The sequence below is a fragment of the Urtica dioica genome, chromosome 9 (genome assembly GCF_054948205.1).
Source record: "Urtica dioica subsp. dioica isolate 48M chromosome 9, U.dioica_male_clone48M_v1_H2, whole genome shotgun sequence".
NCBI classification, from domain to species: domain Eukaryota; kingdom Viridiplantae; phylum Streptophyta; class Magnoliopsida; order Rosales; family Urticaceae; genus Urtica; species Urtica dioica.
Window position 1 is genome coordinate 21,758,970 of NC_142764.1, and position 11,961 is coordinate 21,770,930.

The 11,961-nt window shown below is 39.6% G+C and overlaps 3 protein-coding genes across 3 annotated transcripts; 2 read left to right on the forward strand and 1 right to left on the reverse strand.

The window, feature by feature from the left end:
* Window positions 1-327: 327 nt before the first annotated feature.
* Window positions 328-1,366, forward strand: LOC149385788 (PRA1 family protein F3-like). Its single transcript, XM_089627568.1, has one exon. The coding sequence runs from the start codon at window positions 502-504 to the stop codon at window positions 1,060-1,062; it is 561 nt and encodes a 186-aa protein (XP_089483694.1). The 5' UTR covers window positions 328-501; the 3' UTR covers window positions 1,063-1,366.
* A 3,255-nt stretch (window positions 1,367-4,621) lies between these two features.
* LOC149385789 (RNA-binding (RRM/RBD/RNP motifs) family protein) lies at window positions 4,622-6,755 on the forward strand. The gene is made up of 10 exons (XM_089625194.1): window positions 4,622-4,831; window positions 4,901-4,963; window positions 5,073-5,154; window positions 5,313-5,387; window positions 5,456-5,546; window positions 5,621-5,660; window positions 5,808-5,896; window positions 6,004-6,073; window positions 6,200-6,282; window positions 6,412-6,755. Exons 1-10 carry the CDS (start codon window positions 4,655-4,657, stop codon window positions 6,440-6,442), a joined length of 801 nt encoding a protein of 266 aa, XP_089481320.1. The 5' UTR covers window positions 4,622-4,654; the 3' UTR covers window positions 6,443-6,755.
* Window positions 6,756-6,975: 220 nt separating this feature from the next.
* On the reverse strand, window positions 6,976-11,577 carry LOC149385790 (kinase with adenine nucleotide alpha hydrolases-like domain-containing protein). Its single transcript, XM_089625193.1, has 10 exons — window positions 11,351-11,577; window positions 9,789-10,306; window positions 9,539-9,693; window positions 9,358-9,452; window positions 8,258-9,291; window positions 8,018-8,178; window positions 7,870-7,946; window positions 7,630-7,777; window positions 7,385-7,534; window positions 6,976-7,295 (listed from the first exon to the last, which is right to left on the reverse strand). The coding sequence occupies exons 2-10, from the start codon at window positions 9,973-9,975 to the stop codon at window positions 7,092-7,094; spliced, it is 2,211 nt and encodes a 736-aa protein (XP_089481319.1). The 5' UTR covers window positions 9,976-10,306; window positions 11,351-11,577; the 3' UTR covers window positions 6,976-7,091.
* Between the last annotated feature and the right edge of the window lie 384 nt (window positions 11,578-11,961).

Consider the following 11,961-nt stretch of genomic DNA (forward strand, 5'->3'; position numbering starts at 1 on the left):
AAATGTAGTTGTATACTTATTTCACTTACGATGTAAATGGAATTTAGAATATTTTGTATATAAATAGAGGTTTCATAATTAAGAAATTTATCTGGAAACTCTTTATTCATAATTAGTAAAAACAGACGCTTAAATTAATAGCGTTAATTGTTTCTAAACCTCGAAAACTAAATTCCCTAAAATAACAAAACCACTAAAAGCGTAGAAAATTACCATTAAACGAACCTCCTTTCATTTCATTTTTAGTAAACAGAATAATTAAAATAACCATATTAAGAATTATAATCAGTAGCCATACTAATTTTAAAAAAAATAAACATAAAGCTAACTTTTTACTTTATAATAAGAAGTGCCACTAATTGGAAAAACAAATAATTATATATAAAAGGAGTCACTAAAATAGAAACCAAAGAAAGAAAAACACAATTCATCAAATCATTTCACATTCATTTCCCTCTCGTCGTCTCATTTCTTCTCACCCACCGGTCAACGCACCCAATCATGACAAACTACGGCACGATTCCGACCTCGGCTTCGCCGGCGTCGTCGTCCTCGGCGGAGTACATCTCACGCGCGAAGGAGCGGATCCAGGCCGGTTTCAGCACGCGCCGCCCGTGGAGCCTGATGCTGAACCCACGCGCCGTCAGGATCCCCTCGGGAGTCCCCGACGCGCTCAAACGAGCGCGTGAGAACGCGCAATTCTTCCGCGTGAACTACGCGATGGTGGCTCTGGTGATCCTGTTCCTGAGCCTCCTCTGGCACCCGATCTCGCTCATCGTCTTCGTCGTTTCCATGGCCGCGTGGCTATTTCTCTACTTCCTCCGCGACGAGCCACTCGTGGTCTTCCGATTCACCATCGACGATCGGATCGTGCTCGCCGTGCTCTCCGTCGTCACGGTGACGGTGCTTCTCCTCACGGGCGCCACGCTCAACATCCTCGTCTCGCTTCTCGTCGCCGCCGCGATCGTCGTCATCCACGCCGTGTTCAGAAAGACCGACGATCTCTTTCTCGACGAAGAGTCCGCTGGGCTTATGACCTCCGGCGTCGCTTCGTCTTCTTGATTCATCGGAGTAATTCCTTTTCTTTATTTATTTGTTTGTTTATTTACCTCCGGTAATTAAAAGTAATTCCCGCCACAATCAATCGTGTAATTTTTTTTTGTTTTACTGTCGGCTTTGGTTTTGGTTGGTTGGTTGATTGATTGGTTGGTTACGTAAATTCTGGGTTCGATTTCGTTCTTTTTTATTCGGTGTATCTGTTTTCTTTTCTTCTTAGGCTGGTTATGATTTTTTACATTTGTGGATGAAATGGAACCAGAAAATTTGCCAGCAAGGACGAAATGTGATCTGTTTAATTATTTATTCCTTTTTCGTTTGTATATCTTTTTTTCTTTTTTTTTGGTTGACTCATTCGTTTGGAAAATATAATGTCGAGCTGGGAGATTAAGAGGGGTTTATTTTTAAAAGGATTATATGAGCTGCACAACGTGACTTGATTTATTAAGAAGGAAATCAACACGGATCTAGTTGAATATTAAAATACGTGTTGCAGAGTTACACGGCATTTTGTCATATAAAATAGTATGTAGGAAATTCTTAGTAGTTTTATTTTGGAATATGTTATTTATATTTGGGAAAATAACACATTTATACCCTGTGTTTTAGTGAAATGTCGAGTTTAACCCTCGGTTTTCAAAAATGTCGAGTTCATACCCTCTGTTTAACTAAAATGACGAAATTATACCCCATGTTTAACTAAAATGACGAAATTATACCCTGAAATAGACAACAGTGTCACAAATATTCTTTTTATTGACTTTTCATTGACGTTGACTATAATATGTATATATAAACACCAATTATCTTTATTCATTCGCGCTATATATGTAATTTATTTAAAAACTAAAAAATAAACAACAGTCTCTTAATCGTGAAGAACACAGAAAGAGGCAAATGGGTAAACATCGATAGTTGATAGTCATCAAAATCGCATATTCGAACAGAGAATCCAGAATTTAGAGTTACAATTCGAACACGGAATGAAGTCGTTTCTTAGGAGGTATGAGTTTTATTATTTAATTTCAATTTAAGGCTATTTTTATTTCAAAATTGAGAATTTGGAAGTTAGTGCACTGATTTAGATTTGATTTGGTTTTTCTTATATAAGAGTTAATATCAATGAAAGGGAGATTTGTGACGCTGTTATTCATTTCAGGGTATAATTTCGTCATTTTAGTTAAACAGAGGGTATGAACTCGACATTTTTGAAAACCGAGGGTTAAACTCGACATTTCACTAAAACACAAGGTATAAATGTGATATTTTCCCTTTATATTTTTATCTAGAGATTGGTATGGCTGTTGGTTAAGCTTTGGTAATGTAAATAATGTTACAAGTTCCAAAAGGGTCCCATCATATTTTGATGGGGAATTGGGGATGATATAAATAAATGAATGCGACCTTTAAATGATCCTAAGTCGTCATTTCCAATTGCCACAAAAACATTTAAAAGGCAGATTAATGAAATCAAAAGTTTGACGAGCGGCTAATTGATAAACGATATTTGAATTTTGTTACCCTTTTTGCAATTATAGCAGTTTCTCCTGATTTCCCATTTCTGGTTAGTACATATATGAGAATCATATTCCTTTTTTTCCGGTTTAGTAGGTATGGTATATATATGGGTGGTCATCACGTCATTTTTGTATGTTCGTTTTCTCTTCTTTTTTAAATTGAAATAAATCTACCGTAAATGATTTTTTATTGCAATTATATATATATATATATTATTTTTGAAGGAATGAGGGGTCGGGTTAAAACCTCCCGTCCCCTAAACAGGCGCGACAATGAGGAAAATAGTATCCCCTAAACTTTCATTCAAACATGGCTTCAACCAATGAAATCTCCCTCACAAGAGATAGAGAATCCCTTAACGTACAAAAACCGGAAATCTTGGTGTTTCATGCCCATTGACGAACCGTGGGCAGCGACACTGCAGTCCCTAGACTTCCAAACAAGACTTACATAATAAAAAAAAAATCTTGCTAAAAAACTAACATCATCAAACAAGCTAGAGATTGATCAAACAAGGCCCTTTTTCGATTGTAGACGGTCTAGAATCAACTTGTTATCTCCGACGATGAGTTCTCTTTTTTATATATCAGAATCTGGCTAAGAGAAAGGCCAGCTGGACCTCGCCTTCTCTATTCCGCGAGATAACATCCACCGCCCACTCCTGATCTTCTAGAAAGATGTGACGCGAATATTGATTTCATTCATAAAAAGTCTCCCGCTGTATGATCAGAAGACACTTAAAAACGATATCTCGCTTCTAAATCTTTTATCGCTTCTAGAAGTCAGTCCTAGTGTGGTTGAGATATTTTCTCAACAACTTGGACTAATCACAAGATGACATATCACTTCCTATGTGGGACATTGATGTGTGCCATACTGCCATTCCGTTGTAAAAATCCTTCGATACAGCTTGAGTATATCAATAAGAAATGGTTGGCCTAGTTTTTCACTTAGTGAAAGAGTTTCAAAGTTATAAAAATAAAAAGAAAGCAATAAAAAAGGGATTTTTTTATTTTGAGAATCTTAAAACAAAGTAATAAATTTATAAGAGTTAAACAAATAGGAAGAACACAGTTAATTGATAATTTACACCATTATACAATTATCTCTAACTTCGACTTCCATGATGTTTACAAAATTATTTATGAAATCAAAATGCTTATAAAATTAATCCATGCAATTAATAATATCCACAATCCTACAATATTAGTTAGTTGTAACTGTATTGATTGAATGGCCTATAATTATAAGACTATGTAAGGATTAAGATTGATTATCATATGATAATCCTCGCTACTTTGATTTATTAATCGCAACTGTTCTTTAAATATTGGATCTTAATGAAAGTATGTATGGATCGTGTATAGATCATCGCTCCCTCTGTACATACGGTTTTAATTAAGTATTTACTACGCCTATTGTACATACGGTTTTTGATATCTAATTAAGTAGACATAGAGTAATCACCAAGCATTTATAAGAATAAATATTAAGAATCTGATGTTTTAAACCATTTTCATCTATGACTCGTATTTTTTGTTCCACGATTGTGTCAATACAAGAATAGTACAAAAGCAACTCTGAAGATCTTCCAACTATGAAGATCTTTCAATACAAGAATGTCAAAGAACATAAAGGGTGGGAGTAATTCGGGTCAAACGGAAAGGGGATTCCACTTTAAATTAGACTAAATTCCAATCCTTAAGAATAAAAATTTCGGACAATTAAGGATTGGAATTTCGGATAAATTGCAATGAAACCTTCTTTCCGGTGATTTTCAACATTATTTATGAAAAAAGAAAACAAAATCAAACTTAAAATATATCCTATTATTCAAAACAAAAAAAAAAATCAAAATTCCGATGAACCGAAAGGTACCTAAAAACACTCTATTCTTACCAATTACCATTAGCGTGAGAAAACACTACACCATATACGATTTCCACTTAGGGAAAATGAAAACGACAAAAAACAATGAAAATCCTCATACAAACGACATGAGACATGTTTCCATAAAAAACGACAAGACAAAAACAGCTTCTTATACTTGTAAAAATTCAGCCCATCTCCGCCGTGGGAAATGGCACACCAGGCGTACGATCCATACTTCGGGCAGCCAGAATTCGGCGGCGGTGTGAACACGCTCTTCGTATCGGGGCTGCCGGACGACGTGAAGGCGCGTGAGATTCACAACCTCTTCCGTCGCCGCCCCGGCTTCGACTCTTGTCAGCTCAAGTACACTGGACGCGCCAACCAGGTCTCTCTCTCTCTCTCTCTCTCTCTCTCTAGGAACGGAACAATATAACCGAATGAAACGCGATTTCAGGTTGTTGCCTTCGCTACCTTTTTGAACCATCAGTCAGCTCTCGCGGCTCTTCATTCCTTAGATGTCGGTGTTTGATTACCTTCTCTCTTTTCTTTAGGGAAATTGACTCTAGTCAGTGTTATGAGGCTTCTAAAGTATCGAATTTGTGTGCGTTTCATGTGTTCATGGTCAGGGTGTGAAATTCGATCCCCAAAGCGGATTGGCTTTGCGTATCGAACTGGCGAGAACGAACTCCCGGAGAAAACGTAAACCAGGTACCTGAAAAGAATTCCATTATATTTTTCTTGTCTTGTTCTTCGGATCGAGGAAAAGTGTTGCCAAAATTGTCATCATTTTCCTTAAAATTATCAGCTCTTCATTTTTTTCAATCTAATGAATTGGTTTTGAATTCGTGGTGTGTTTGTTTGTCCAGGTTCTGGACCGTATGTGGTTATAGATAACCGGAGAAAAGAGGATAACAACACTCGAGAGAATTCTAGCAACGACGGTAATTTTAATTGCTTCTTCACATGTTAATATGAAAGATTGGATCTTCATCGCGAGATTGCTTTTCAGATTCAGGCGAAAGTGAACCAGATGAACAGTCCGATGCGGAAGACCACGAGTCCGAAGAAAAAGAGGATGGTGTTTTTGATGCACCAAAAAGGTTGAGCTTTTACTTGTCTCGAGGTTTTACTTACTCACTAATGTCCTTGTGTTTGGCATTGTTGATATTCACAGCACTGAGACCGAAACCGAGAAGGCCGTGGATTCTATAAATGTACGTATGTCACATGTTTCTTCTCTCTGCATTTTTCTACGATGTTACTGTGAGATTTCTATATTGTTTTCATGAGATTTCCAAGTCCCGAAAAAGGAGAGCATATGTGCTGATTCTGTTTTCTGTTTGGATGTGTACACTACACAGCAGCAAGAAGGGAATCAGTGCTCAACTCTGTTCATTGCAAATCTAGGCCCGGGTTGTACCGAGGATGAACTGATGCAGATTCTTTCTCAGTAAGTAATCAATCGTTGGACGGGATTTAAAACTGCTTATCTCTGCATCCGAGTTGTGTTTATCATCGATTTTGAACTCGATGGCTTAATGTTGTATTTGGTCCCAGATATCCCGGTTTCAATGTGCTGAAATTGCGTGGCAGGGGAGGAGTGCCCGTTGCGTTTGCCGATTTCGAGGTTTTTTTTAGGCCTCGGTTCACATGGATTTGCTGAGCTTCGAAACGACGTTTTATCGTAGCTTGATAAATTAGGGTTCTCGGTAGCCTTACAAATTGACACATTGTTTGGTGGTCGATGGTGCAGGAAATCGAACAAGCTAATAGGGCCATGGAGGATCTTAATGGCATTACATTACCATCATCTGAGCGGGGTGGCATTCACATCGAGTAATTAATTTTTTTATTTTTATTCTCTAATGACTTCAATTTTTTCTCTTCTTTCCTGTAGCCAGTCGGAATAGATTCTCACTACAATCTGTAATTTTAATTTAATTTTGCATCTATTTGTCTGACTAGATACGCGAGGTCCAAGATGAGAAAGTCGTAAAAGAAGAGAGCCAGAAGTCAAGCTGTATGTTCATCAAAAGATATATTAGTCTCAAACAGTGTTTATGTTGCTTGGACGTAATGCATTCTTAATGGTCTCACCGAGAGAAATTCATTGTAAGTTTGAGACGTTTGCGGTAGTGTTATCTGTTAAGTGTGTTCTTATAAATTTCATTAATCGAATAATGTCTCCTTAATTGTATAGTACTGATACTATTAATGACGCAAGTACAGTACCACTCAGGTGACCGTACTCAAACCATTACACAATTACTCACTTACACAATTACTGAGCGCAATAATTATGAGATAACGCATTTCATGGTCCACACTCCAGAGCAACTCTTTTTCAAAATATCCAGCCTTGGCCTCAGAGACAGAGAGCGAGAGATCAGGACTATGGGAAGCTTTCTCAAAACATAATCACAATAATGCTAAGATCTCCTTCACTTTGCCAAAGAATTACAAAAGGATAGACCTTTAAGATGAAGACATTTTCGCGACTGTACAGAGCCAATCTAGTAGCACCGGACAAAACAAAAGATATGACTTATTACATTTCAAGGAAAATAAAATATTAAAAAAAAGGTAGTAGATACATAATCTGGCCTAAATACTTGAAGAAAAAAAAAATAAACTTTTTTTTTCCTTCACATGTGGTCTTCACATGAAGTCCTTGCCTTGGTCCTCTCCCAAAACCCGGACCTTAAACTCTCGACGGATAGCTTCCCGCTAAAGTCTTCCAAAGGAGAGCTGTCCGGCCAGAGTCGGCCACTCTGATTCCCGACTTCGTAGCCTTGCAGCGACATCGAATTCGTATCCATTACCATGTCACCCTCCAAAATCCGAAGCACCTACACCAAGACACAAATTCATTCATTCGTTCATTCATACATTTATCGTCGATATAGAATCTCAATTGTATATTATACTGTTTCTGTACCTGCGACATTCGGGGTCTGCATTGCGGGTCGCGTCGAATGCACAACGATGCAGCGTGCAACATGCAATACACTTCCTGCTCGGAGAATTGGTTCCCGAGCCTCGGATCAATCAGTTCGTCCACGGCGTACTCTTCTAATAATGGCCGGGCCTATTATTATCGTTGAAACAAAAAGGTAAATATATAAACAAGAATTAATGTTTTCTGTTTGTTTTGGGAAATAGGACTCGGTGGCGGTGTGGTACCCATTCGGTGAGACACTGCTGACCCTTTGGTCGATTGAGATCCACCGCTTTTCGGCCCGTCACAAGCTCCACTAATACCACCCCGAGCGAATACACATCAGCCTTTTCCGTGATTTGGCCACTCTGAGCGTACTCCGGTGCTAAGTACCTACACATCGTGATCGAAGGAATGGCTGTGAGATCGAATGAGGGAAAGAAAAAAAAAAGCGAAATTAAAAGTAAGCGTGATCAAGATTTTACCCGAACGTCCCAATCACTCTTGTTTCTACTCCGGTGTCTCCATCGGGCTGCCATCTCGCCAGGCCAAAATCCCCGACCTTTTAAAGAGGAAGAGTGGCAAAATTAAAAACACATTTCACGGGTCACTTCAAAAGATAAAAATAATTACCAGTGGTTCAAAATCATGCGTTATGAGGATGTTGTTCGGCCTCATGTCACGGTGGACAATGCAACCGACTCTGCATTCTTCGTGAAGATATCGCAGCCCTCGAGCGGCTCCGACCGCGATTTTCTGCCTCGCAGACCACTCTAAAGGACCTCGATGTTGCCCTAAAAATATATAAAAAAGAACTGCATCAGACCAAAAACACAAATCAGCCAACGAGAAAAAGAATATAAAAACACTCACCGTACAAATGAGAATCCAGCGACCCATTGCAAATGTACTCGTAAACCAACAATCTCCTTCTGTCCTCGATACAGAAGCCGATCAACATCACGACGTTCCGGTGCTGGGCACAGCTGAGCACTTCCACTTCTGAGCAAAACTCGAGGTCCCCCTGAGAGCTCGCCAGCTTGTGCTGCTTGACGGCGACAGCCTGGCCGTCAGGCAAGACTCCTCTGTGAACCGATCCGTACCCGCCTTCGGCCAGGAAATTGGCCTGCGAAAACCCGCCGGTGGCGAGCTCGAGCTCGGCGTAGCTGAACCATCTCGGAGGCTTCCCAAACACGGGAGCCTTGTGCTGGCAGATCGAGCACAGCGGAGGCGGGCCGAGCGGGGCGTTCCTCGAGAGCGACACCGCGTCTCTCACGTTCCCGCTGAAGCTCACTCCTGAGTCTCTCTCGGGTTGTTTCTTGAACTTCTCTTGGAGAGCTTTAGCCGAAGACGACGACGACGACGTCGTTGTCTGTGGTTTATCGCCGTACTTGCGATGAGAACTCTCTTCGGCGCGTTGAGATGTTTGGGCGTGGGAGTTTATGAAGTCGGTTATCCACGGTTGGAACCTCAAGCTCGTGGAAGACATGGACAAGCTTTCGCTGTCGGAATCCGAAGTCGTTCCATCGTCCGCTTCGCTTCTGAACGACTCATGCTTCTTCAGGTCTCCGTTGATTTCCGAAATGAAGAGCGGTGAAGTCCCCGGATCGGAGTTCGACACCGACGATGTTCCGGCTTCTGTCGCCGTGAAGGGGGTTCCGAGCTCGGGGCTGCTCGTCGGAGTTACGACGAGGCCTCGAACAGAGTTCGGAGATTCGTCTTTCTTCTTCTTCGAGTTGTTATCAGAACCTTCGTCGCACTCGGTGGAGAGCTGAAGAACGGACTCCGGATTGTTCTTTGGAGATCCGTTCAGGTTCAAGCGAAGAACTTTCGGCTGCGAACGCTTCATTACCACAATGTTGCACTGAAGCTCTTCCATGCATCGCTTTTCCTCTTGTTTGAGATGTCTGCGAGATAAATTCACAGCTGTTTAGAGAGAGAGAGAGAGAGAGAGAGAGAGAAATGGGAATTACTTGTCCAACACAACCCAGCTAGCTTGGGCTTTCTTGGACTCGGCCGCGACCGCTCCACAGGGCGACCCGTACACAATCTTAATCTTCACATTTACCTGCAAAAACCCGAATAAACGATTCAAAACCTCAAAAACATAACTAAAAACGAAAATGTAAATACAAAAAAGAAAACCTCATTTACCTTATTCGGATCATGAACATCGTGGAGCTGAAGAATCATCTGTGAGCACGAATCTGTGATGTCATACTTCTGATCCAACGTCGTCCCGGTAAGAGACTTCTTACTACCATTGGCACAGTCCCCGGCAAACCTCGGAAATCCCCACAACTTCCTTCCTACAAAATCGAGAAACACGGAATCAATATAAAAAACCCGCCCCGTTATTGTTATTACGACTTGTCAATCAAATGGCAGGGCACAGAACCGATACCTGAGCTCGGAGAAGGAACGACGACAAGCAAAGTAATGCAGTCTCCGGGCTGGACAACATGGGTCAAAGCCCACACGAGAGCGGTCTTCGGAATCTCTTTCGAAGCTTTGACTGCCACCACCACTTTCTCCGCCGACTCCGCCGACTTTTTCTCTTGCTTGCCCCGTTTCTGATCTCGACTCATCATCCTCGACTCTTTGTTCAACTCTCAAACCCTCTCAACTCCATCAGTACAAATCATATCTCTGTTCATATAGAGTAATTTAAATAAAGAAAGAAGATCCCGGAATTTATCTCGCCCCCCCAAAATTGATTCCCAAACATGTACAAATCATAAACAGGTCTTTACGAAGGACAAGACAGTTCTTTCTTTCTTTCTTCACTATGCTTGGAACAAGTGATGTAATTGATTCCCAAATCCCAAACTAGTATAACTCAAAATTCTAGGAGAGATCTTAGGTTCTCCGTTGGGGCTCTGAAATCAAAGCCTGGCAGATTGATTTCACGGAATCTTCACCCTGTTAGCATTACAACGAAATGGGTTTTAGCGTACACATTTACAAGACGACAATATTGTAAGTCAAAGAGAGAGAGAGACAGACAGAGAGAAAACTAGATTTTACGATCTATGTAGACTAGTGAAAGAAACAGTTCACGAGCATGTAAATAAGACAAACAAAACCAAGATATGGTTATAACTTTATAGCAGTGTGAAGCGAAAGATCATGTTTTGCAATTCAAAAATAGCTCAGACAAAGAGATTCCACAACAAGGCTATGTGTTCCAAAAACCATCAAATCATTAGCACCACAAAGAAAAGAAGGAATATATATATATATATATATATATATATATATATATATATATATATATTTCTTATGTTTCATCTCTACACTTTTTCAGTAATGAATAAAGACTCACAAATTAGAGCTCAAAGTCTCAAATGTATGAAGAAAAAAAAATATCCCCTCGGAGCTCAAGTTGGTAGTACAAAGGAACATCAAAATTAAAAAAAAAAAAAAATATCATAAGCAACCAAACAAAAAAACAAACAGTTTTATTTGCAAATCACATTATATTTATATTCATATGTATATAATAAATATATTATAATCTAAATGGAAGGAATCTTTACCCAACCACCACCCAAAAACAATCCAGCACCAAAGGATAGAAAATATATATACAATATTGAAATCGTAACATCATAAATATAAAAGAACCCCATCAAATACCAACCTGGATAGAGAAGAACAAGAGACGCAGAGCTTTTCGCACGTATCACGTGAAAATCATTAAAATCCACGATTAACTCACAACTTATTAATTAAAACGCATATCTTCTCTTTCGGTTCAACTTTTCAACACTCGCTCTCACACACACATTAACAAACACACAAAGCTTCAAGTTCAAACTTCAAACCAAAGCACTCACAAAACGGAAATGAACCGTAAAATACAAACACGCCAAACGAGCACAGCAATAGAAAAGAAAATTAAAAACACAGAGGCGAATACGATAAGAATGAGAGCAAACGAGTGAGAGAGATTAAGAACGAGACCTGCCAAATGAGCGATACAAATTTAGGGTTTTCGCGCAGAGACTGAGCTGAACGATTCAGAGAAAGGTTTGTGAGAGAGAAATAGGGATTTTAATTCGTACACAATTATATGTGAAATGAATTGAGTGTTTTCTCTTGGAAAGTAATATCCAGGCAAGAGAGAGGGAGGGAGGGAGAGAGAGAGAAAGGAAAGTGACAAATGGGAAATGCAAAATTATATAACAAGCCGTAGCGTAAAATTGTACACTAAGTGTGAATTAAATATATATCTGTACGACTTTACTAACACGTAAATTGTAATAATTAAAAATAATAATATAATAGAAAAATACAAAAATAAACAGTTTCTCAAACAGTGAAAAAGAGTACAGTGTATGTTGTGTGACCCAACAGGCCAGCACAGCCTGTGAAAATACAACTCTCAGATCAGTGTCAATCAGATATTTGGCCACTGAAAAACGCCGTCGAGGCATTTTTGGTTACTTTCCGTTACTACCCCTAGTGCCACCAACTAATTACTGAGATGACCTCGGTCTTGCTTAATTCGATACTTGTTGGCGCTCAATAACGGTGTCGTTTTGATGAATTAACTTGTGGGCGCTTAAAAAGGT